The sequence below is a fragment of the Petaurus breviceps genome, unplaced genomic scaffold, assembly GCF_028583685.1.
Source record: "Petaurus breviceps papuanus isolate PSGF00001 unplaced genomic scaffold, PetGlider_PUasm1.0 689, whole genome shotgun sequence".
NCBI classification, from domain to species: Eukaryota; Metazoa; Chordata; class Mammalia; order Diprotodontia; family Petauridae; genus Petaurus; species Petaurus breviceps.
Window position 1 is genome coordinate 6,112,167 of NW_027186458.1, and position 27,193 is coordinate 6,139,359.

The 27,193-nt window shown below is 42.5% G+C and overlaps 1 protein-coding gene across 4 annotated transcripts in view; it reads left to right on the forward strand.

Moving 5' to 3' along the window:
- PDE5A (phosphodiesterase 5A) overlaps positions 1–27,193 on the forward strand; it is a 201,371-nt gene that overhangs the window by 94,684 nt on the left and 79,494 nt on the right. For 2 of the 4 annotated variants that reach the window (XM_069104889.1, XM_069104890.1), the window contains exons 6-9: positions 3,270–3,407; positions 7,051–7,118; positions 22,984–23,095; positions 24,390–24,474. In XM_069104889.1, the coding sequence (XP_068960990.1) occupies positions 3,270–3,407; positions 7,051–7,118; positions 22,984–23,095; positions 24,390–24,474 (403 nt within the window). The remainder of the gene's footprint in view (positions 1–3,269; positions 3,408–7,050; positions 7,119–22,983; positions 23,096–24,389; positions 24,475–27,193) is intronic. The other 2 variants (XM_069104892.1, XM_069104891.1) reach the window with 1 other exon arrangement.

Below are 27,193 nucleotides of genomic sequence, written 5' to 3' on the forward strand. Positions count from 1 at the left end.
GATGGATGGATGGATGGATGGATGGATGGATGGATGGATGGATGGATAGATGGATGGATGGATGGATGGATGAATGGATCGATGGATGGATGGATTTAAAGCTTACCATTGACCAAATACTGTGCTAAGCCCTGCAGATATAAATACAAGCAATCAAGAGAATTCTTGCCCTAAAAGAGCTTACATTCTAATAGGGGGAAACAATACCTATAGGGGAATGGTAGCCAAGGGGGAGTATTGATTGATGGAGATAGCTTTCCCCATTTCTCACAACTCTAAATCTACAATCCTGTAATCTCCTGATGGGCAGCTGGGTGACACAGTGAATATAGCACTGGGCTTGGAATCAGGAAGACTTATTTTCATGAGTTTGAATCTAGCCTCAGATGTTTACTAGCTGTGTGACCCTGTTTACCCCAGTTACTCATCTATATGGGCTAGAGAAATAAATGACAAACCACTCCAGGATCTTTGCCAAAAAAAAAAAGCCCAAATGGGGTCATGAAGAGTTAGTCACAATTGAAATAACTTAGTAACAAAAAATCTTCTGACAGGCCAGTAGACTCAAAGGTGTAGGACAGTATGACACTGAACTGGTTCACCATTGGATCAAGATTTGAAGGAAGGAAAATCAGATAAGAGCAGAGGTAACGTCCTAGGAAAGCAAAGAGGGAGGGAGAGATTGGAGATCATGGTGACCAAGTCTTAGAAGGATGAGACAAAGGGAGAAAGAAGAAAGGAAATTATGGCCAGATGAAAAAATATCCTGTTTTATTACCAAAAACAGTAAGCTCTATAGAGTAAATCATAACCTTGAAGACTTTCCCCTGACAAGAAGTCTCTAATGTATACTGTAAGATCATAAAAAATTCTTTTTTAAATTTAATCATAGAGCAAATTTTCTTTAACTAGTTTTTGATAGTTACTGTCAATTGAAAGGAGCAGCTAGGTGTCTCAGAGAATAAAGCACAAGCCCTGGAGTCAGGAGGACCTGAGTTCAAATCTGGCCTCAGACACTTAACACAAAAACTAGCCATGTGACCTTGGGCAAGTCACTTAATCCCAGTTGCCCTACCCTCCCCCCTCCAAAAAGCAAAAAAAAAAAAAAATTCAACTGAAAAAGAAAATGAGAGACAATTTCCTTGGCAGGAAATTGACCACTGGCATGTAGGATGTCCTATACAGAATACAGAGGTAAAATAGATTCCCCCAAAATGGAGAGGTCTTGGAGATGCTTCTGTTGGCATATGGCATGGTGGTAATTTAATTTCATGAAGTTCCAGAACATTTTAAGTCCTCCTTAGTGAGATCTGGAATTGCTCAAAAGAGATTGACCTAACTATCCATACAAAAAAACCAAATGGATGCTACATATTGTCCAGACTTTGACATGCAGTTAGATGACTAATCTACATTGGTTAGTGTAAAAGTACATGAAGTCAGGACTGGTGCTTTCAGTAGATGTTAAGCTATATGCAGAATCAAAAAGGAAAGGGATTAGACTGAATTATATTTAGGAAACATTTCAGTGCTTTCAGTAATTCCAACCTGATTCCTGAAATAAAACCCCATTTTTTAAGATCAACGTCTTCCTAATGATGTGGTCTGATTATAGACTTTGGAAAACCACGGTCTCTAAAGTTCCAAGTGACTCAAAGGGCAAAGGAGAGACTGTTGGCAGGTATAAGTAGCTTACAGTATATTTCCAATGATGACCTACATGTGAAAAATGCCACAAAGGTTATCAGCCATGAAATATGTATTTGAAAAAGGAGGTGAACTGCCGATGGTGAGATGTTCTGTGTGTTCTGTGAGATGTCCTCCTGGTTCTGCTCACTTCACTCCACGTCAGTTTGTGTAAGTCTTTTCAGGTTTTTTCTGAACTCTACCTGCTGATCACATAAACGATATTTTAAAAGGAGAACGTCTGCAAGATAATTGCTTCTGCCTTTGTTTATTTCCGATTAATAAGTCTTTGTTTTATGAGAAGCCTGTTAAACACCTTTGTTTGACTTCCACCTGGAAATGTTTCCCCTCCTCCATATTCCTAGGGCACTCTAATTATGTTTTACTTTCTATATTTTCTATTCTGCTTTTACTTTCTATCATAGTTTGCAGCTATACTTATGCATGCATGTATGTAGTATGTGTGTATATTTTCTCTCCTTTAATAGACTGGAAGTGCTCCGTGAAAGTAGGGGTTTTGTCTAGTCTTTCTTTGTCTTTTCCTGTAGAGAGCAAGGGATCACTAAATATTTGTTGACTTAAAACAGGAATATGGATTCTAGAAACATTTTTTTTGTTTCCTAGCTTGTCTCTCCTAATATTCTTAAGCAGATATCTTGAGCGTGCCCTTATTGAGTTACCTTGAAAGAAATGAATAGCTTCTTTGGCCTGGCTTGTCCTTCCATGTCTAGCAACTTTGAGCTCTCTTGACCTATCATAATTAGGTTTATATTAACTAGATTCTAGAATTGGGAAAGAAAACACAAAAGGACCCTTTGAAAGTCATTGACTACTGAGCAACCCCAGGAAAGTTCTAGGCTGTAGAGCTAGAAAGTCATTTAGTACCACCTAATACAAGTCCCTCATCCCCCAGCAGGGGAAGCTGATGCCCAGAAAAGGGAAAGATCTTGTCCAAGGCCATGCAGCATGTAGATATTAGAAAAGGAATTCTGAGGAAGCTTCTCTGACTTGAAATCCTTTACTTGACACATAGTAAGGCCTTACTAAATGCTACTTAACTGACTTCTTGCTTCACCACATTGACTAGCAATGAAATCATTTTATTTGGATGATGATGCCCAACATTTCTGACTATCCAACAGTGCCTCTACCATTTGGCAAACATGCTACTGCCATTTTCTTTTGGGGATAGGGATCAAGACCAAACCTTGATTTCACTGGTATTGGGAGCTCCCAGGAGAGTTCTACCAATGCAGGTCAACACTTTCTTTGCAACTTATCATCTGAAGGGTTTGCCCTGAGCACAAACAGGTTAAGTGACTTGTCTAGGGTTACAGAGTCAGTATGTGTCAGAGACAGGACTTGAACTCAGATCTTCCCAGCCCCAATAGCAGTTCTTCATCCACTGTACCATGCTATTTCTCAACTGTCTTTCCCCCACCCCCATTTCAAATATCTCTGTACCATTTGCAGACACAACCCTTGCTGAGGTCACCCTTAGTACAAGGTGTAGTGCTTGTGCTGGCCTTTGGGGGTGCTGCGGTCATCCTCTGATCCTAAGCCTTTGCCTGATCTCTGCCCAGGTGCTGCTGGACCTTGCAAGCTTGATCTTTGAAGAGCAGCAGTCCTTGGAAGTGATTCTAAAGAAGATTGCAGCTACCATCATCACCTTCATGCAGGTGCAGAAATGCACCATCTTTATAGTGGATGAAGATTGTTCAGTAAGTACCAATGCTGGCTTTCTTTTTGTTCTTCCTCCCTACCTTCCCCACCCCCAAGTCACCCCCTTGCAATACACCCTAATGCGGAATGCATATGGCAGTGACATGGTGAGCTGGGGTGCAATGAAGGACTTGACTATCTTAGTAAGTAAAAGTGGAATCTTTAATGTAAACTCTGAGGTAGAGGGGAGAGGGAGAGAGAGAAGAAGGGAAAGAAAGAGAGAAGGGGAGAGAGAGAAGGAGAGATGGGAAGAGAAGGGGAGGGAGGGAGGGAGAGAGAGGGAGGGAGGGAGAGGAGACAGAAAGGAAGAGAGAGATGGGGAGAGATGGAGAGGGAGGGAGGGAGAGAGAGGGAGGGGGAGAAAAAGGAGAGAGGAGAGAAAGAGATGGAGAGATGGGAAGAGATGTAGAGAGAGAGGGGGAGAGAGGCAGGGAGAGAAGGAGGGAGGGAGGGAGGGAGAGGAGAGATGGGGAGAAATGGAGAGGGGGAAGGGAGAGAGAGGGAGGGGGAGAGGAGAGAGGAGAGAGAGAGGAGAAAGATGGAGAGAAAGAGGGGGAGGGAGGAGAGAGAGAGAGATCATTGAGAGGAAGCCCTCAAAAATCATAGATAGGCTATGTGCCCAAAAAAAATTGGTTTAGCATCTTAGTTATTTTGTAAATCAGTTGCTTGGAACTACATAAACATTTTCCTATAGAAACAATGATAATGATGATTCGATTACCAGACCAGACTGTAAAAATCTATTGAACTAGTGATGGATAGTTTGGTATAATCAGGAAAGAAGGAGAAGAAAGAAGAAGAGTTTCCTATCCCTCTCTTGAATACTAAGCAAAATTTCCAAATGGTCAAAAGTGGTTTGGGGCATCTTACCACCATCCTTTTTTTGTCCTTGCCCTGGGCTATCACTACCCTCCTGTTCCCATAAGCTGCTGACATAGACCCTCGCTAACTCCTAGATTCCCAGAGTCCAGGAATGTTATATTTGTAAGCTATCCTAAGTACTGGAGTCTGATTCCTTCATTTTATGGCAAGGAAACTGAGACCCAGGGAGAAAAGGGAAGACTTTAAGATTCCACAATGATTTTGTGACCCATCTTCTACCTCTCAGAATAGTGCCCTTCTCATGGTACTTAAGAGCTGATCTAAAACCAGGAAAACATGCAAAGAAGGAAAAACAGGACCATGGTATGCACTCTCTGCTTTGAATATTGCTAAAATTATTTAGCAATTTAGATTTGAAAATAGGTAACAGCTGTACCTTTGGAGTGGCTCCACGCTCTAAAATTACCCACCAATAACCAAAGTTCCCATTCCCTATAAAGTGATTGGTGGCGGCTAATTTACACTGGTGTCTAAGATGCCTGTCGTAGCTTCTTTCCTGTCTCCAGAAGGTCTACATTTTTTAAGGGAGAATAATTGTTAATATTAATGTAACAATAATTCGTGGTCTCTTGAGTTCTGTTACAGACTGAAGAAAAGCTTTGGGTTTTAGGGGGCAGATATTTGGGTCCATTGCATAGAACCAGAGATGCAGAGTAGTCTTCATTATAGAAGGACAGAGAAGGCAGTGGACCTGGAATCTGGAAGATGCTGTTTTTCAGTCATGTCTTACTCTTTATGACTCCATTGGGGTTTTCTTGGCAGAGGTCCTGGAGTGGTTTGCCACTTCTTTTTCCAGCTCATTTGACAGATGAGGAAACTGAGGCAGAGTTAAGTGACCTCTCCAAGTAACACAGCTAATAGGTGGCTAAGACCAGATTTGAACTCAAGAAGACTCATCTTCCTGACTCCAGGCTCAGTGCTCTTTGCACCCCACTATCTAGCTTCCCGGAATCAGGCAGACCTGAATTCAAATCCAGCCTCTATTCCTCCTTACTAGCTGCATGACTGTGGTCAAGTCACCTCCCCTCCCTGTTTCCTAATATGTAAAATTAGGGTATCAGACTCAGGGACCTCAGGTCCTTCCATCTCTAAATCTCAGATGCCTGCCTGGACATCTACTTTCAGGAGCTGTTCCTGAACATTATCCCATTTCTCATCGTGTGCCCTCGTCCTGTTTCTGAACCTATCAGTTCTCTAACACCTCTGGGTATTTTCCACAGTAGAGGGGTGAGAGGGGGGAGGGGAACAGGGAGTGAATTACCTTCACCTGCCATTTGTCAGTTGGGAGTTTTTGCAAATTGAGGACTATTTATATAGGGATTATTTCTATGATTAGAGTATAATAAAAAGTCATTCTTAAACTACATTTAGTGTAAATTTCACATTTTCTTTGATGATTCAGAAGCTATCATCATGAAATTAAATGAAGAAAACAAGAATTTAAAAAGTATCACCCTGCCTCAGAACCATCATCAGGGACTTGTGTTTACTTTGTGAGAGGCAGTGTCCATGGGGGGTAGAGAACTGGCCTTGTAGACAGGAAGCCCTGAATTCTTGATACAGACCACCTGCATGACCCCAAGAAAGTCTCTGAAGCTTTCATTGATAGAGGCAGCTCTCTAGGACATAAAGTTGCAGAGATATCAACCTGCATTGGTTGAGGGAGTTTCCTCATCCAGGAATTCCCTAATACTAGTGAAATCAAGTCATTGGGATGTCAGAGATAGGTCTTGTCTTGTGCTGGAAATGAAAGAATTGTTATTGGTGGAATGAAACCCATGTTTATCACATGGGATGATAGAAGAAAACTTGGCCATAACACTCTTCTGATGAAATCATTTTCTGTTTTCCATCAGTTTTGAAACTCTCTGTGCTTGAGTGAGGGATGATTATAGTGTTGTATGCTTCCAAAGCTTCAATAAGAATCCACTAATGACCTATGGCCAACCTTTAATGGGTCTTCCTCTCCTTCGCATCCATGCCTATCATGCTTGGGCTCACACTTTTAGAATATCTCAATATCATGTTAGTCTACCTTAAGGATTCCTTGATCTACTGGACCAGGGGATTCCATCAAAAGGCCATAATTGAGGACCTAGAGGTCCTCGAAGCCACAGGCCCCCCACTCCTGTGACTCATCCCTATCATGATGCCATGTTCTTGTCTAAGATCTCTTGGGGAGATAACATTTGAATGTTCTCTCCTCATGTATTTTTCACATCTCACTTCATTTTGCTTGGTTTTGAAGAGTGAGGCCCTAGTACCACGATCAACCACAAAATTATAGTTGGAACCATTTCCAATTTCTGAAGTGACAAAGAAATGGCAAGTCAAAATTAACAGCTAAAGCTTTGGTAACCAGATTCTGGGAGGAGACCGCCCAAAATAAGCATGTGCTGGACTCACTGAGAGACACCAAAAGCACTTTCAATTGCTTTGGCGGAGGAAGACTAACGAATGCTGAAATTGGAACTCTAAAGAGGAAGGGATTGGTTAATAATGGCAGAAATCTTAGAATCTCTGGTCTGCCTCTTTGGCCAGTATTGTCCTTATGAATTCCAGCCTTCAGCAATGGGAGGTAAACCCAGGGATGTGACAGTGAGGGGAATGCCCACTCAAATTAGTCTAAAAAGAAAGGAAATTCAGTAATTGCCTGTGATCGATTCTAAGGCAGGAATGACGCGCATATTTTACCAGTTTGGTTTTCATCATAGGAAAGGATACACCACACCATCCATGATGCCTTTGTTGTGTTTTCAGGATTCGTTTTCTAGGGTGTTTCACATGGAGTTTGAGGATTTGGAAAAACCAGCAGATGCCGTAACAAGGTAAAAAACAAATCTGAATTTCTTTGATCATGTGCAAAAATACTGCTTAAGAAGTACATTGGTTTATTTTGTGAACAATTCTATTTTCAGGACAATGTCTATATGAAGTACTATACTCCACTTTTCTCTTTTGGTCCCACACCAGAATCCTTCAGATCACTGGTTTTAAGCCCGTTGTGGTGTAAGGCTGGGGACCAAAGGGTGAAAGAAGGAGCATGGAATGCCTGATGAACTTGGAAGCAGGAGAACCTGGCTTTGGATTCTGCTGCAGAAGCTTAAAAACGATTTGACCCCAGGCAAACCACTCTCCCTTCTGAAGCCTCTATTTTCTCATCTATAAAATGGACATGATCCTAGCATCAACCCTGTTCCATAGGGGTATTATTAGGCTTCAATGAGATACTGTATGTAAAATATTAAACCTGTAAATACCAGATAATGGGGACAAAAGAAGTGTTAGAAAAGAATGAAAGTGATGACTGTCATGTGGATTTCTCTGTGGACCTGGAGAGGCTCATGATAGGAATTGGGAACAAGTCTTTACCACTAGAAATTGCAGGATGGTTTCCCTGAAGGAGCCTTGAGATGATCAATGCAAATGCCATGAGAAAACTGTAACACCTGTGCACTGCCCCACTGCAGGCTCCCCCCATTGGAACAGAGCTCATTCCTATCTCCCTAGTGCTCAGCACACTGTCTGGCACGTGGTAGTAGGTGTTTATTGATCGATGATAAACATTTGTTATTGTTCAGTTGTTTTTCAGTTATTTCTGATTCTCTGTGACCCCATTTGGGCTTTTCTTTGTAGAGATACTGGCTTGGTTTGCCATTTCCTTCTCCAACCCATTTTACAGATAAGGAAACGGAGGCAAACAGGGTTAAGTGACTTGCTCAGGTTCATACATGCTACCTAGATGCTACAAAAATTTAGAAGCTACTAAATGCCAGCGAGTCATGACTTGGTCATATAACTTTCATGGGTTGACAGGTGATGTCTTCCTTCAAATACGGACATCAAAATATCCCAGACTTGTCAACCAGCTCAATTATCATAGACTGGACAGAACAACATGACCACAGAAGCAACATTAGTTCATGAAAATTTGAGAATTCTTAACTAGATGTCACTGTCTCAAATGCTCATGATCTCCTACTTACGTGGATTGAATGGCATTTAAAGGTAGTCAGCTAGACAAAACCAAGGAGAAGAAATCAAAACCTCTTTAGAGGTTTTGGGAACAATGCAAAGTATGTAGACATTCCTATAAACCTGTCCGCTACTCTCACTGTACCGAGGATGCTTTTCATGAGCCTACAGAAAATGCGATTACATCTGTTTTTAGTATTTTATTTTTCTGCAATTACATGTAAAAACAATTTTAATATTCATTTTTTAAAACTTTTGAGTTCCAAATTCTCTCTCTTTCTCCCTCCCCACCCCTCTCATTGTGAAGGCAAGCAATTCAATATAGATTAAACATGTGTAGTCATGGAAAACATATCTCCATATTAGTTATGTTGTGAAAAAACATAAAAATTTCAAGAAAAGTAAAGTATGCTTTGATCTGTATTCAGACATCATCCATTCTTTCTCTGAGGATGGCTAGCATTTTTCATCCTAAGTCCTTCAGAGTTGTCTTGGATCATTGTATTGCTGAGAATAGCTAAGTCATTCACAGCTGATCATCTTACAATGTTGCTGTTACTTTGTACACAGTGCATGTCACTTTGCATCAGTGTCTGGAAGTATTTCCAAGTTTTTCTAAGAGCATCCTGCTCAACATTTCTTATAGCATAATACCATTCCTTCAGAAGCACATAGTACAACTTGTTCAGCCACTCCCTAATTGATGGGCATCCCCTCAGTTTCCAATTCTTTGCCACCAGAAAAGAGCTGCTGTAAATATTCTTGTACATATGGGTGCTTTTCTTTTTCCTCTCCCTTTGGATACAGACCTAGTAGTGGTATTGCTAGGTCAAAGGCTCTGTATGGTTTTATGGTCCTTTGGGCAAGTTCCATATTGAATGAGCTTACATTTTAATGCATTTATTCAATTGCAAAAAATGTTTTATACACCTTGCAATAATCATATTAAATATTAAAGAGAGGAAAACTCCTTGTCCCAGGATCTTCTCTTGAAAAAGATAAGAAGAGAATAGTAATTTAAAATAAGTACAACAAAGAACAAATTGGGTCAGACACAAAACAGCAAGCCCTGTGCCCCATTAATATAATGAATGACATGGGGAGACGGTAGGGAGAATGGAAACTCTGCTCTGAAAAATTGGAAAGCAGCAAAAGTGGAGAAAACCTGTAGTTACTGGTTCTAGCTCCTCGCAGAAGTGATTGCTAGCAAAACACTTTGCCAGCTTCTTTTCTGATGCAAGCCTGAGCTTATCCTCCTTAGCAGAAGGCATCATATCCTTATTGTCAGAAGATTAGGACACCAGGGACCCCTCCAAGTACAGGCTTGTTTTGCTACAATTATGTGTTTGTGTATTTAATTGCAAAGCATTCTTAATTTGTATTGTTCAAAAGAAAAATCTATAAACACAAAAAAATTCTATTGACTGAGGAGCATAAAGAGTGTACCCAAAGCCCTGGGGGCATAAAAAGCAAATTGTTATAATTCGTGATTATTGACCAAACCACCCCAAAGGGCTGGCATACATGCCACCTTTGTTATCATACAGTCTTTGACTTAGTTTCCCACTCATGCTTCAATCCCATACTGCAGATGTGTGCAACAGATCCAAGTATAGTGAGGACATGGGAGTATTTGGTGCCCATCGGGACTATACTGATTTTCTATTTAAAATATACTGCCAGCACATTGAGGTGAAGAGCAATGAAGGCTGCTGTGATTCTTCCTGTCACAAAATCTGTTATTACCCATTTTGAATAGAACTGAGTATGGCTTTCAAATCTGAGAGGGAGGAATGCCAAAACACTGCATTCTTCATGTAATGTATGTGAATGACATCAAGTTATAGGGTTGCCCTGAAAAGCAGATTGAAAGACCTATTTTATCTGATGGAAGTTTGAGGGGGGAAGGGGAGAGGAGAGGTGAGGAGAGGACAGGACTTTACAGGACAAGACAGGACAGGAGAGGGGAAGAGAAGGGAGGGGAGGGCAGGGAAGGAGAGAGGAGGGGGGGAGGAGAGAAAGAAAGAGAAAGAAAAAGAAAGATCGGGTTGGATTTATAAATGTAGGCATTATCTGCATAGAGGTGAGGCAACCAGGGGTCACAGAGGATAGAGCCCTGGACTTGGAGTCGGGTCTCAAGTTCAAATCTGGTCTCAGATGCTTACATTTTGATATCACAATATAATTTGGATTTTTAAATTGTGAAGTTCTAAATTCGGACCAAGAAAACATAGAAATTGAAGACTTTGAAGATCAGTTTGAACCAGTAGTAAAAGGGATGGCTACAGAAAACTTGGTCTTCTCCCTTCAAGACACACTGATCATAAGCCTGTCATGGAGGAACCCAAGACTGATCGACAAACTGACACCCTAAAGCCAAAGCTAAGTGGAAGCAACACATTCAGAACAATTCATATTTCTGTAGCACATGTCTTAATACATACTTTTGCATGATAAAATTTACAACCGTGGATCTGTAGGTGTCTAGCCAATTAAACGAGGCACTGAGCTAAACACAAGAGAAACAGAAATAGCCAAAAACAAAACCAAAAACCCCAGCCCCTGCTCTAATGGAAAACATCTTCTAATTGGGGAGATAACATGTAAGTAACTAGGAACATATAGAATGTATACAGAATAGATGAGAGATAACCCCCAAAGGATAGGCACCAGCAGTGAGGAAGACCAGGAAAGGGCTTCTGCAGAAAGTGGGATTTGAGCCAAATCTTGAAAAAGCCAAAGAAATGAAAAGGCAGAAGGGAGGGCAGAGCATGTCAGGCATGAGGGACAGGCAGTGCAAAGGCATGGGGGTGGGAAAGAGGGTCATGAGGAACAGCAAATTAGCCATTTTGGCTGGACCATTGAGTGGATCAAAGGGAAGAAAGTCAAGACAAGAAAGAAAGACAAGAATGGGCTGGGTTTCAGAGAACTTTAAATGCCAAACAGAAGTTTCCATTTGATCTTGGAATCCCTGGAGCTAACTGAGTAGATGGGTCTAGAATTAACCAGGAGGGGGAGAGTGGGCTGGTCAGATATCTGCCTTTGAAAAAATCTGAGTGCAGGATGAGTTGAAGTATGGCAAGATATGCACTAGGAAGACCATTTCATAGGCTGTATTGAAGTAGTCTAGGTTAAGAGGTGATGGGGCCTGTACTAGCCTATAGGAGTAGGGAGTCACAGACATCTAAAAGAGATTTTGTGAAGGAAGAAGGTAGGAAAAAACTTCACACCAAATTGGCTATGGGGTATGAGTGAGAATGAGGAGCCAAGGATGACACCCAGGTTGTGGACCTGTGTAACTGGGAGGAGACTGGTGGTGCTACCCTCAACTGTAATCAGAAAATTCAGATGAGGGGGAGGGGGAAGGACTGAGTAATAGGTTCATTATCATAATGGGTAATTATCATGATATCATTATGAATATGTTGAGACTGGAAGGCTCATGGAGCATTGAGTTGAATGCCTTCCAAAAACACAGTTGATCATACATGAGTAACTCTCAGGAGAGAGACTGGGGTTGGATAAATAAACATGGGAATTGTCTGCCTAGAGATAGTAGTTTGAACCCTTGGGAGCTGATGAGATGATCAAACAAAAAACCAGTGTAATATGAATGTAACAAAGGGCTGACCACTCCAAAGCAGCTATGAAAAGATGAACATTTGCTCCTCACGACGGAGGAAGAGGATTGATGGATGTTCTAAGAGCATAAAATAATCAGGTTAAATATTTACAGAAATACCCTTAGAGCCCACAGACCTCTCCCTAGAAGTCAATACTAGAGGCAGACAACAGGTGTGTGGCACCAAATTTGGCCAACGGGGCCTAAATTCTTTTGATCTCTGGGTAGGACCCGCTTAATGGCTGAGATCCAAGGCTGGAATCAGCCTCCCACATCAGCGCTACCCACAATGACCAAGCCAAGGAGATGACAACAAGGTTGTGATGAACAAAGGTTGAGTTATTAAAATCTATTTGTAAAACGGGGGTGTGTGATGATAATTCAAGATCTGGTTATTTCCCCCAGAAGTTACAGAAAGAATATCTTTAAAGAACTTTCACTTATTGGTGGAGGTTGTAGGTTATACATTGCAGCAATAGAAGCCATCTAATATATTACTGCCAAGTGCAAATACTTAGCATCCACTAGGGAACTAGAAAGACTCGATCAGGTGGTGAGAATCATTGCCTGGGAGCTTGCTATCCTTCATAAACTAAGAGAGGACCAGTTCCTGCGCCGCCAATACAGGATGAAATCAGAAAAAAAGCCTAAAATGTCACAGGTTACCTCATGCATCAGGTCCTTCTTCCAAAGCTCATGTGCTCAAGATTTGAAGCTAATCTGGGATCTCTTAGGCAGCACATATTGAGTGTTTTGTGCGGTGATTTTTAGCAAACTTCATAAAATGAATTTCTTTTCCCTCTCTCAAAACATCTAAGAAGACAGCTATTCACTATCCAAGCTAAAGTCAATATATATTAAGGATCTCATTGGATAAGCAGTGTGCATTAGAGGCTAGAATTCTAAGCCTGAGAGTCATGAAGATCTGGGTTCAGATCCTGCCCTAGACACTTACCAGCTTATGTCCTTGGTCTGATCTTTTAACTTTCCCCAGCCTCATTTCCCTTATACACAAAAAGGGGATGGTTGCATGAGATTATCATATGAAGTGTTTTGTAAACCTATGTTCTTACTTTCTTATTAATTCAGGCAGTGGAGTAGAGAGTCTCTGAATTAAGCATATTTGGATTAGTCAGTATTTGGGGAAACAATAGAGTGGATGTTTAGGGAGAAACATGAAGTTTTCAAAGGTGTTTTCCACATCATCTCTGAGTCTCACCACCACCCTGTGAAGTGGGCAGTTATAAGAATGGCTGCTATGGGGCAGCAGTGACCCAGAGAAGGAAAGGATTTACTCAGGGTCACACAGCTAATAAATGTGAGAGACAAGCCTCACACTGCTGACTCCCACTTAGGGCTTCTCATCCTAATCTCCTGCACCTTTCACCAACTGCTTTGTAATTGGATCTGTGGGCTGTTGTCCAAGCACGCAGCTGCAAAATTACCCCCAGGTACTTCACTATTCTTTTGGTGTTCTGAGCTCCTTTTTTAGATAACTGATGTTTTATGACCATCTGGTTCAGCACCATGGAGAGAGCATTGGGCTTGAAGCCAGAAAGAGCTGAGTTCAAGTCCCACCTTTGACACAGCCTGATTGTGTGATCTGAGAGAGGTCACCTGACCTCTTGGTGTCCCAGGAACTCTGCCTAAATTGGAGAAAGTTGGAGGAGGAAGATTTTAACACTAGCAGTTCCCTGTACTTATAAATTCTTAGGCCAGACCCCTCATGTGTCAGGGACAGCACATATCTTTTGAAATCTGGGCTCATCCTTTGAGGGGGCTGGAAGACCACAAAGGGAATCCCCTCCTCAGTGAGACTGAGGGTGAGGAGACAACCCCTTCCTTGGATCTCAGGTGTAGTGGTGGATAGGAGAGATGGGTGTTGTGAGTTTGGGGTCAGCACCTGTGTGGGTGTTTATGGCAGCTCCTAAAGTGGTGATTGTGAATGAATCTCACAAAGAAAATGCCTTGCAGGAGCCTGAACCAATCTATCTAGTTAATATTAAAGAATAACAGGTCCTGGGGATGAAGATATTTCCTCTCTAGTTTAGAGGTTGATGCCTCCTACTACTTAACGGTTTTGGGGTTTTTTTTTGGTAAATCTTTTGTAAAATTTTGTAAAATCCTTTGTTATGGGAAGTTTAGATTCAGTAAGAAGGCTGCACTTGAGGACACTTGTGGCCTCAAGGTCGCAGGTTCCCCACCCCTGCTGAGTGTCCAAGTGCCGCATGTGAGCTAAATTTGGTATTCTCCCAGTGCCTAGCTCAGACTCTGAACAAGGTTCTTAGCAAATGGTGGTGGTTAGACTATATTAACACTAACCAGGAAAGCAAATCATACGTGTGGCTGTTTGGAAATGCAGAGCGCTTGAACCTGTGCCTCCCATGTCAAAGAGCCGTGTATTGTGTTTTAGTACCTTGTGTTGGCACTGGCATCTAGGGCTAGGCCACAGTGACCATAGACAGATCACAAGGCTCTGTGTGACAGTGCCCTCTGCTGGCAAAGATTCGTCTTGGAAAAAAATTCAGTTCAGAGGCACAGACATTTATTAAGTGCCTGCTGTGTGCAAAGCACTGGAAATAGAAAACATTCGAAAACCAAAAATTCTGTTCCCTTAAAGGACTTACACTCAACTGGGAGGGTGGGGGTAGGTAAGGGGTAGCATCTAGAGAGAAAAGTAATTATAAACTAATGTTAAGTGAGAAAGCCACCTGAGAAGTGTTTGGGAGCTAGGGATTTCAAGAGAGACAGGTGAAGAGAGGATGCATTCCTGCCATGGGGAATGGCCTGTGCAAAGAATCAGAAGTGAGAGGTGTACATAGGGGCCACTATCAAAAGAACCCAAAGTCAAATCTCATAAGAAATCATCATGATGGTGGTGATCTCAGCAGCTCCCATTTCTCCCATATTTTAATGGGTCACAAATGCTTTTTCCCTGTAATGCATTGACCATTGTCAGATCTCCCTGGGTTAGCAGCTATGGCCTTGGCAAAAAAAATGGAGACATTGCTTCTCTACTGTGGGCAAGCCCAAGCATCTTTTCATTTCATTGATTGGTTCTGTCACAAACGATGTGGGGGTATGTAAGTGTAAAAAAAAAAACTGACTAGATAAATGAAGAACATGACCATCCTTCATGGGGCCAATGAAAAGGTGTCTGCCTTTTAACCCTACTAGTGGAATTCAGAACTCATTTGTATAAAATCAAAACAAAAAGCTGGGTTCAAATTCCCAATTGGATAATTGCTGTGACTAAGACCATCCTTTTTTGCTTCCCCAGCTGATCCTCTCTCCACTTCCCACAGGGACATTCCCTCACCTCTTCTCTGGTCAAGGCTCCCATACATTTACCTCCCCCACCCTCTCAGCTCAGGATGCAGGGTCATATTTTGTGCTCCCTTCTCCCTTTTTCCATCTACATCACCTTGTATCATCATCCACTCTCCCCTCTGCTCCTTCTGTCTCTGAGAGTGAGGTGGCCCTTCTTGCCGAGGTCAGTCCCCTCTGCCTGTTACCTTGATTCTATTTCCTCTTGGCTTTTCTAGTAGATTTTTCCCTCTAAATATCTCCTCCTCTATAATCTAATCTCTACTGGTTCCTTACCCACTGCCTTCAAACATGCCGAGCTTCCTTCATCTATTAAAAAGTCCCTCACTAGATCCTATCATGCCCTCAAACTTTCATTGTTCCATAGTTCTCTTCCATTTGTCAGCCAGATTTCTAGAAAAAGCTGCCTAAACTCACTTCCTTCCATTCTTCTCCCCTCCATCAAATCTTCACAGTCTGGGTCCCAGGACGTAATCCCAGTAGGGTTTGCTCAAATTGTACTATGAGACCAAACTGGAGATTTCTTGAGACACAGAAATACCAACTGTTACAAGTTTGGAAAATTTTGAGGCCTGGGCTGAGACCTCAAGGTCTCGGGTCCAGTGGAGACCTTAACCCTTCTAATCATCTCTGTTCATCCTTGGTCCTCCTTCCATTCACTGATCCTCTGCCTGGACACCTTCCTTAATACTTTGGATACACACATTCCTTCCAGCTCTCCTCACTAAAGTGTCACAGAGCCCCCAAATGAAGAACACATCCCCTTTCCCAGCCGCTATGCACTCTCTCCTTCCTGCCCACCTCAACCCCACCTCTCCACCAGATGACCTTTCTGCCTCTTCTCCTGTGCTCTCTGAAACTCAGCCTAGAATTAACCAACTTCTTTGTGCTTTGGGCCTCTTTCTCTCCTGCTCCTTCCATTTCCTGGCGCTTGCTGTATCCTCACAGGATACCATGTCCCAGTTCACTTCTCCAAGGCTAATGATACTTTCATATTTCTCAACTTCTTGGTCTTAGTGGGGGAATCTGAATTCTTCTCACATTCCATGGACATTTTCAGATTCTGCTCTAGTGCCAGCAATAGCTAGGTGAGTACTGGGCCTAGAGACAAGGCAGACTTGAATTCACATTTGATCTCAGACACTTACTAGCTGTGTGACCCTGGGCAAGTCATTTCACCTGTTTGCCTCCGTTTCCTCATCTGTAAAATGAGGATAACAGCAACCTTTCTTCACAGGGTTGTCATGAGGATCAAATAAGGTAATACTTGTGAGGTGTTTAGCACAGCTGCCTGGTACATAGCAGGCTTTATACAAGTGTCACTCATTATTGTCATTGTCACTCAGCAATAATGCCTAGTAATGATAATATACACATAATATATGCACATACATACATAGCTCAAAGTCTGAGAAGTGCTTCATATTCGATCCTGTGGGGTAGGATCCAATATTCCCCTTTTACAGATTTTACAGGAAACTAGACTGAAAGAGGTGGATTGACTTGCCCAATCACGCAGCTAGTGGATACTGAGGCAGAATTTGAACTCAGGTCTTTTGACACTAAGCCTAGCACTATATACTATACCATCCAGCTGCCTCTTCCTCTTTTGAAACTCCCTCTGTGCAGATCACTTTGCCTGGGTCCTGGCGATCCATAAGCCTCTTGTCTCAATGAATTCTGGTTGCAACTCCCTCTCCACCCCAATTCTTGCCCTCATGCTCACAGACTTCAATATCTGATGTTTCCTCAAAGACGCTAATCTTTGACTTATTCTGTTCCTGTTATCTACCTCTTAACCTCTTCTCAGCTCCGGACAGAGACATTCATGCCCTTGACCTTCTCACCACTCAGAAATGTTCCACTTCAATGATCGTCATGGGGGCATGCCTTTATCAGATCATAACCACCCCTCCTGTCTTTCCCTGCATGTTCTTCCTGAGCCTGTTCTTCTTCTCCACCATGGCCAGCAGTCTCTCTGTCAGTCATGTCACCACCTTCCCAAGCCATCGCTTCTGCCCTGGCTCTGCTCTCCTCCCTTCTCTTTGTTTCCCATTTCAGCTCGACACCAACCTTTACTCTCATACTCTCCTGTGCCCCGAGTCTGATCATGCCTCGCCAACCCCCAACCCTGGGTTACTCTTATGACCCACCAACTCCATTCCTACCCAAGAGCTGCTAAACAGAGCTAGCAGATGTCACTCCGCTCTGCTAGCTGGATCCACTACAAGTTTATGTTATCTAGTTTCAGCTGGGTTCTCACTGCAGCAAGGCGATTCATGTATGCTACCTAATAAATTCCCCAATCATTCAAACCATGCTCTTAGTAACTGTGTGACATTGAGCAAGCCACGTAAGTGATCTATGCCTCAGTTTCCTTACCTGTAAAATTAAGAGGTTGCACTCAATGTTGTCTGACTTGCTCCAGCCCCTATAGCCCTCCCATTTCTAAATCTGTGACCCTGCTGACTATAAAATACAGTGCAAAAATATATAATTATGACGATTAACATTGGCCCCAGAGAAGCCGTGAGGGCATTCATTTCCCTGTTTTTGCTAGAGAGGTGGGTGACTATAGGTATGAAATGTTGCATTCACTGTTAGACATGGTTGTTATTTCAATTGACTTTGTTAGAAGTAATGCTCATGAAAGAAAGGTAGACTGGAAATAATTTAACAGAAGAAATAAATTAGAGATTCCCCTTAAATGCAATGGGATGTCTTTGTTCAGGTAGTGAGTTCGCTGTTGCTGGTGGCCTTCAAGAGAATGTTAGGCGACTTCTTGTCAGTGGCCTCCTGGAAGAGATTTCAGCTCAAGGCTTGTACCAGTTGATCTCTGGGGTCTGTTCCTGCTCTCTGATTCTATAAACTATGTTACTTAATCCTCACCACAAGCAGAAGGAAGAGCACCAGCAGATAGTACCCCCATTTCACAGCTGAATAAATTGTGCCTGAGACTTGGCTGCAAATGGTCTGAGTGATGATGTGTGCCCAGGATATTTTTTACTTCTAATCCAGTATTCTCCCCATGGCACCACATTACTCATGATGTTTGATTAGTAAGATGTTTTCTTGTGGGGTTCATTGTCCTCACTTACTATCTCATCATACCAGTCATATAATAGGTCCTTGATGAACTCAAACACACAACTGAAGCCAAAATGTGTTCATTGGAAGATCCAGGGAGAGCAGAGCAGGGAAGATAGAAATTAGCCTTGGCCACATTTGGGAACAGAGGTAGAAGCAGACTGAGTATTGCAAGTTGTTGGCCAACTATGTCTATGTGGAAACTCATGTATTTACTTTTGAAATGTCCCTACTTCTGGTTCTCATGCCGTGAGAGCAGCATTTCCCAAGGTTTAGCCTTCACAGCTGTCCTTTCCCTTTCCTGGTCATGTTTGTAAAGTCTGGGTAACTTTCCATGAGCAGATCCGGATCTGGGTCAATCACTCTTCTTGCTTCGACCCTGGCCATCAACAGGGAACACTGGATCTTTTCATCGGGAAAGCCTGCGTCCCATTCTGTTCCCCTTTAGGCTAAAGCCCTAATGCTTAAGAGTTGGCTAACATCAGATTATAGGATAAAGAGTTTGCTGACAGCAGATTATGAGTAAAGCAATGAAAAAGACTGAGACATTAAAGATTTTTTAATCTAAGCTTAAGATCAAAGCTAAATTAATTTTTAAAAATTTCTAAGCAAGATATCCCAGTTGCTGTTATTCAATTGTGTCTGCCTTTTCGTGACCCCGTTGGGGTCTTGGCAGAGATACTAAAGTTTGCCATTTCCTTTGGTTCATTTTACAGATGAGGAAACTGAGGTAAACAATGTCAAGTGACTTACTCGGAGTCACACAACCAGCAAGTGTCTGGGTGCAGATTTTGAACTCAGGTCTTCTTAGCTCCAGGCCTGATGCCCTATTCACTGAGCCACCTAGCTGCCCCCAAAGTAGAGACAAAAATCAGAAGTCAGAGAGAGAACAAGACAGCTAAGGAATGAAGAAGAACAAGTAGACCTCACCAGAGAAGGGAAGAGCTTCAGTGCTTGTTATAATGTTTCTAGCTCTCTTCTCTGACTTTTCCCCAGTCTTCAAGCAGGATGACTGGTTTCATTTTTTGGAATTCAGAGAGTAAAGTAAAGTAATTTGATCACATAATCTGATGAATGGACCTTGTTCAGTCCTGTATCTGATTAAAAAACAGTCGTGAAATGTCTTGTACTAAAAGGGTCCTCAGGAGTCATCTAGTCCAACCCTATTTTTACAGTTGAGGAAACTGAGGCCCAGGATAGCTAAGTGGCCCAAGATCACACAGCTAATAAGTCTCAGAAATGGAAAATTAAGTGGAGTAGTACATAATGCACCAAACTTGGGGTCAAGAATGAGTTCCCATCCCCCCTCAGCTTCTAGGCCCTATTTTCTTCAACTATAAAAGAAAGGGCTTAGAAACATGGCCCCTAAAATTTCAGCTGGTAGTTCTTAGTCCACATATCGCTGATCTAAGGGCCCTACTGGCTCTGAATCTAGGACTTGTCATCCTCTGAGCCCAAATAGTCTGACTCCAAAGCTAGTGCTTCTTCCAGCACATCCATCAGCACACAGAAAAAGAAAAACTGTCCATAAAGATTGTGTGTGAAAAGGTGTGGGAGACAACTTGGTGCCCTTAGCGAGCATACAGGATTCCTTGCAACATTCTGCCCCAGAGGCCCTGGCTTCAGATTCTGGCTCAGCCACTCACTTCCTGAGCGCCCTTGGGCAATCAGTTAGCCTATCTGGGCCTCAGTTTACTCACCTGTAAAATGCAGGAGCTGGATTATGTGACTTGACCGTTCCTTCCTGCTCTGTCTCTGACTCTGAGCTAGCACATAATCAGGATTGTGAAATTATTCATATTTTAAGAAATTTTTTACTTTTCCAGGATACATGAAATTTTGCCAAATTTATAAGATATACAGTTAAGAGTTATGCTGTGTGTGTACATGGTACACCAAGTCACTGATATATGACTTTTCTAGGGCCAAGAAAATGGCTTAATTTCTTAAAATACATTTTTATTAGTAATGTTCATCTTCACAATATATTTCCCAGTATACTCCTTCCTCTGCCCCATCCTACAGAGACATCCTCCATAACAAAGGACAAAAAAAAAAGAAGAAAAAATGCAATTCCACAAAACCATCTAATGGAACAAATTTGACATTCGAGACAGTTTTCCACACCCTCTGCACAATACCTGGGGAGTAGGAGGCTGCTGCTTAGACCTCTTCTTTGGGGCCAAGTCTCTTCATTATTGTTTCAGAGCTTTTGCTTTGGGCTGTTTGTTTGTTGTTTCTTAATGTTTCCATTTACATTGTTGTCATTACATATGTTGTTTTCCTGTATTTACATACTGTGCTTTGCGTCAGTTCATATAAAGCTTCCCATGCTTCCTTTTCATTACTTCTTACAGCCCAGTTATAATCCATTACATTCATGTAGCGCAGTTTCTTTAGACATTCCCTGATCCATGGGTATCAGTATTATTTCCAATTCTTTGCTACCACAAAAGTGCTGCTTGAGGTAGATTGGCATGTGCCTGCTATTTGGCCAAGAGACCTTGGGAATGCAAAGGATACAAGTACAGAGAAAGAAACCATCCCTTCTCCCAAAGAACTTACATTCTAATGGCAGAAAAAGAATTAGGTAGGTAGGTAGATAGATAGATAGATAGATAGATAGATAGATAGATAGATAGATAGATAGATAGATAGATAGATAGATGGATAGATAAATGGATGGATGAATAGATAGACAGATGTATATACAGCAGAAGTGTAAAGTGAATTAATACAAATATATACACAAATAGATAAATGCATGGGAATTTGGGAGGGTGAGGATCAGGAAAGGATCCCTACAGGAGCTGATACCTTAACTTCCTCTTCAAGGAAGAGGAGGATTCTGTGAGGCAGAGGTCAAGGGGGATGCATTCTAGGCACATGGGCAAAGGCATGGAAATGGAGGTGAGTGTGACATATGAAGAATAGAGAGAAGACCAATCTGACTGAGTCACAAAGTATAGGACAGAGGGCAATGTCCTTTGAGATTAGGTCCAAGTTACAGAGGGTTTTACAATCTAAACAGAAGAATTTTTATTTTATCCTCTGGCAATTGCAGGCTAATGCTGTAACGAGTAGAGAAGTCTCGTGGTGAGATCTTCACTAAAGGAAGTTGAATTGTAGTGGTGATAGACTGGAGGCAGGGAGACCCATTGGGAGGCCATTGCAATAATCTAGGCAAAAAAAGCAATGAGGGCCCAAACTACAGTGATAGATATATGCATGTAGAGAAGGGGTTGGATGTTGGAGAGATACTGTGACGATAGAAATACCTGGATTTGGCGACTGGTCGGACCTATGGGGTGAGGGAGAGTGGGATACTTGGGATAATATTAAAGTTAGGAACTTAAGGATTTGGGGAGGATAGTGGTGCCTTTGACAGAAATAAGGGAGTTCAGAAGAGGGGAAGGTTTGTGAGGAAAGATAATGAGTTCCATTTTACATGTATTGAGCTTAAATACCTCAGGGACATCCAGTTTGAAATGTCAAATAGGCAATTGGTAATACAGGACTAAAGTTGAAGGGGAAGCATGGGGGCTGGGTATTTAAATCTAAGGCACTTGCATAGAAATAATAGCTAAACCCTTATGAGCTGGCCAAGTTACCAAGACAGAGTGTAGAGGGAGGAGAGGACCTAAAAGAATCCTAGAGAATACTCACAGTTAGGGAGTCTGAGGGATGATGCGCCAGCAGAAGCTGATTGATAAGGAGGTATCCAACAGGTAGATAAACCAGGAGAGATTAGCTTCAGGAAAACCCAAAGAGAAACTATCCAGGAGGGTGTAATGGGAATGTAAATTTGTAAGATCTTCCCTGCCCCTAGGCTAAAGTGCACCTGGAGCCTGGGGTGGGAGGCTTGTTTTTTAGTAGATACTTTTTGATTGAACAGTGAGTCAATAAGGGCTGTATAAGTCCTGATGTGTAGCTTTGTTTTGGGGGCTCACTTTGAGAAATGTTCTGTGATTTGAGGTGGATTCTGGGAAGCTGTTGTCCAGAGCCCCCTGGCTTTGAAAAACCCAGATGTTGAAACCCAGATGTTGATTTGGTATGGATGTAATGGTTGGACAGTTTGGAAATCTGTCTACTTGATCTGTTTCTGTCTTGATAATTCTGCCTGTATACTTTGAGGTTCAGGGTGCTGACCTTTTTCCCCTGAACTAGGTAAACGATACATGTTTGAATGATTAAAGTAAGCTTGTTAACCCATTTTGAGTTGCTTTCCTTTATCAAAGCAGATCCAAGAACCTGTGGTGGCAGTGACCCTGAGGACGGTTGGGGTGCTTGCTGCTACAGAAGGTGATCAACAGGGTTCAGTACAGCGGAGATGTCAAAGAATAGGGCGTTTCTTTAGGTCCTGGACCACCTTTTGGTCTATTGAACAACTGCATTGAATCCAAGGATCTATACATTTTAGTTATTTGGTTCTCTAGAATCGTTGGACCAACTTACTGCTTCCCCTCCGGTGTCTCCGTGTGCCCATCTTTCCACAGAACCTCCAGCATTATCTCCATCCTTTGTCATCTTGGTCCTCAGTGAGAGGGGAAAGCTCAGGAGTGTTTTAACATGTATTTCTATTATTATCACTGTCTTGGAGTATTCTTTGTTGTTACCCTTTGACTGGGTAACTATATCTTTCGAACATTTCATCATAGTAAAGAACAATTTTTGTCTCTCAGTAGGGACGGAGACATGAATAAAATCAATTACATGTATGCTCGCTATGTCAGAGACACCATGGAACCTCTTAATATCCCCGATGTCTATAAGGACAAGAGATTCCCCTGGACAGTAAGTAAATGGAATTTAGTCTCAAAGTAAGATGAGAATGTTTCCTACACAGTCTGTTTTTCTGTGCTTATTGTCGTATTAAACTGGCTGCCACAGAAAGATTGGAGGGTGAGGCGTATGGTCAGTGAATTCCCTGCCCCAAGCAAGGAGGGTAATGCTTCCCTGCCTAGAACATGTCAGCCAATTTTAGGGTATCCCAACCCCCAGGGGCCAGTTCCAGTAGGGCAGAAATCTCAAGGAAGTAGAAATAAAGGGAAACATGAGAAAAAACATTCAGAAGGAAGAAGGAAATCAGTATTGTCAAACACCTGTCATGCACCAGGTACTGTGTGAAGCAGTTTACAATTGACCGTTACGACAGTCCTGTGAGGCAGGCCCTTCTTATTGTCCCTGTTTTACACTTGAGGAAACAGAGCTAGACAGAGGTGGAGTGACTTGCCCAAGGTCACACAGCTAGTAATTGTCTGAAACTGGATTCGAACTCAAATCTTCCTGGCTCTTGGCCCAGGGCTTTATCTACTAGCTGCCCCTGTTCAGATTTGTACACCAGGCCACAAACTGTGATTCAGAAAATTTGTTGGATATTTTTCTTACCTTAACCCCACGCCAACCATTCTGCTTTTGGGATATCTGTGCATATCTCGACAAACTTTAAAGACCAAGTTCATTATATTAGACCCTGTAGTAAGAATATACCCCAGGAGAGCCTGGGAACTTCTGTTATCCACCATCTAGGAACCACGAGTATTTACTCCACTGAGAACAGAAATGGGATGACTGCTGCTTTAGCAAGTCAGGGCAACTACAGTGGCCTAGGCCAGCTCTATCATCTGTAAACTAGTGAATCTTAAAGAATACTTAAACTACCCATGTGGTGTGGCCAGATAATGGAATGCAGGCCTCCCTGGGCTTCCTTCTCTCTCTGGCAGTTTTTGCCCCATGTATAATGTCTCCAAGCACCATTCATACTGGCTAAACCAGTAGTAAATAGTGCCCATGGATAGGTGCTGTTAACAATCAGAACTGGTTTAAAATGCAACAATGAGATTGACCAACAGATATTCATTGTGCTATAAAAGCTCAGTGTGATATGACTTCTCAGTACATATTCATCAATGGGCTGTTCAGTCATTTGTATATTCTCTTATGTCCTGATGGGAGCCCAAGGTGACAAAAGAGGAAAATGTTGGGGGCCATGATCACTTTTACAGACACTAATTATTGCCTTGATTTCTCTGGTCTGTTGCCATCTTGTCTGTGTATGTGTGTGTATGTGTGTGTGTTTTTTCAATAGAATGAAAACACAGACAACTTTCACCAGCCCATTAGAAGTTTGCTTTGCACACCTATAAAAAATGGAAAGAAGAACAAAGTGATAGGTAAATGCCTTTTGTTCTCACCTTCAGTCCTTCCCTTCCAGCATCAACCTTGCTTTTTCTGGTCCATGTCAGACTCCCTGACTTCTCCCTCATCATGCTGTGTAGGTGATCCTGGTTTCTCCAGGTTCCGGCCAGGGGGCTTGGCTCAGAAACTTCCTTCCTCACCAGGCTGCTCTACCAACAGGGAATTTCTCAGCCACATCAACTCAGGGTTGGCCCGTGGGTGGGTGGAGCAGTCCCATCTCCCAGACCTCACATGACTCCTTGAAAGAGTGAGGAGCTAGTGCCAGGAAAAGCTGCTTTCCTGCATCTTAGTGCATCGCACCACGAGCTAGTGCTGATTGCCTGTTAATGTTTGATATTACAAGCTGTACAGCTTAGTGGATAGAGTGTGGGACATAGGGGGCAAATCCCTCCTCTCATGAGTGAATGAGCATCAAAGTGTTTACTATGTAAAAATAACTAAATTCAACAGTCTTTGCCCTCAAGGAGCTTATATTCTAATAAAGGGGACCTAGAGTTGGGGTGAGGGAGAGAGAGAAAAGGAGAGACAGAGAGATGGGGGGTGGCAATGACTGGAAAGTCATGTAGTAACCTGGTTCTTTTCACATAACTTCATCTCTGCATTTATCCCTACCCAGTGAGCCATCACATATAATCTAAAATAAGAAAATGGACCAAAAAAAGGAGAATTCAACAAAAATAAGTGGCCCAGTCACTGAGTGTGCCAGTGATTCTCCAGTCTGCCAGTCTCCACTGAGAAGGGAGGGAGATGGATTTTCTTGTCTCTTCTTAGAGGCCAAGCTTGGAGTCTTCTGAGAGGTTTCCAGAAGGTGCTGCCTGTTTTCTGGCCTTCTTTTCCTGCCCTGTCCCTTGCCCCAGAACTCAGAGTCTGCCCCTGGAGTCCATCTCCCTTCCAGAACTGCTGAATTCATTTTTTCTTTACTTATTTTGGTTACGTGTGATGGTTCGCTGGATAGGGATCATTGCAGAAATGAAGGTTTTATTTTTAAAAAAGTATATTTTAAAATGTATAAAAAATTGAAAAGATACTTCCTAAAGTATAGATGGGTAATGGATTGATTCTGGTGTCCAACCAAACATTAGAGAGAAAGAAAGAGACACAGGGAGGAGATTTCCTGGCTGTCCCAGGAGCCCTCTTTTGTTCTTTCTTCCAGAGTAATTTTGTGAGTGCCTCCTCTGTTACTTCTACCAATTTCTCTGAGTTCTTGTCCTCTGGGACCAAAGGGAGAATCTGCCTAGAGCTCATTGCGATCATGAGCATACCCAAGCCCCATTTACCAAGTAGAGAAACTGAGTCCAGTGTGAGTTATGTAACATTGGAAAGTCCCTAGACTCCCTGGGCCCCAGTTTCCTCTTCTATGAAGTGAGGCGGACTACACTCCCACCTCTAAACCAATTATTCTGTGTGCGGGGTCTTCTGGAGCCTCACTCCTATGCTTTCCGCTTTGGAAAGGGGTCGTACCGTTTTTCATAGGCTTTTCCCATTGGTTTGGGGAACTCTCCCGCCTGAAGAAATGCCCTCTATGAACACTGGTTGGCATCTTCTCTGCAAGCCTTTTGTTTTTTTTTTTAAAAAAGGGACTCAAAGTTAGTGAAAACAGTGAGTTGAAGGCTCTATTAGCCTCATGGCCCAGTCTTCCTGTGGGGAGAGAGGACAGGAGACAAGGCCTAGAATTGCTCTGGTGAGGACTTTCACCTTGCCTCTGAAGCTCAGCGCTGTCTCTGCCAGTTCAGAAGTAGCTGTAGCATCTGGAGGTCAAGTGACTTACCCAGGATCACATGCCCAGTGCTAGTTAGAGGAAGAGCCTGAACCTAGGTCTTCCTGGTTACAGAGCTAGCCCTCTATTGCAGCCACACCACCTCTCTGGCCCTTTGGGGCTTTCATGATTAAATTACTAGCAATTTTTAGTCTTTTAAGAAAAAAATGCAGGATAAAAATGTCCCTTGAATATAGACTTTGTTGTTCAGGAGTTTCAGCCATGTCTGATTCTACTTGACCCCAGATGGTGGTTTTCTTGGCAAAGATACTGGAGGGATTTTCCATTTCCTTCTCCAATTCATTTTACAGATGAGGAAATTGAGGCAAACAGGCTTAAGAGGCTTGCCCAGCATCACAACAGCTGGTGAGCATCTGAGACCAGATTGAGCTCAAGAAGATGAGTCTTCTGGAGTCCAGGCCCAGCACTCTTATCTACTGGGCCATCTAGCTGTCCTGAATATAGACTATTGCTTCTAATTTGCTGGTTGGTAGTCTTCCAAAAGAAAGCTTGGGGTTATTTTAAAGGCATTCATTCCATATGATCACCATACTAATTCACTTAGGGAAGCCTCTTGCATGAAAGAATATAGTCCCAGAGAGAAACCACTGCAAATTAGTGACTAAATGATTCCTGCTCCAGCTTCAGTCCCTTTTCCATTTCTACACAGTCAATGTCAGAGGTAGGGATCAAACAATGTCTTCCTGGTTCCACATCCTGTATTTTGCCCACTACTTGTTGGTACCACTTGGCATGTGCCACGTGGACCCTGGCATTTAGTTCTAGCACGAGGTCTCCATGGAATTACTTGCAGAAAGACTGAGTGCCAGGGGTTTTCTGTACTTCCCTCTCTTCCCCTGGTTCTTTTCACTGCTGACAGATGTAACAACATCATCAATCTGGTGTTTATATAGAGCTCTGAGATTTACAAAGTGCTT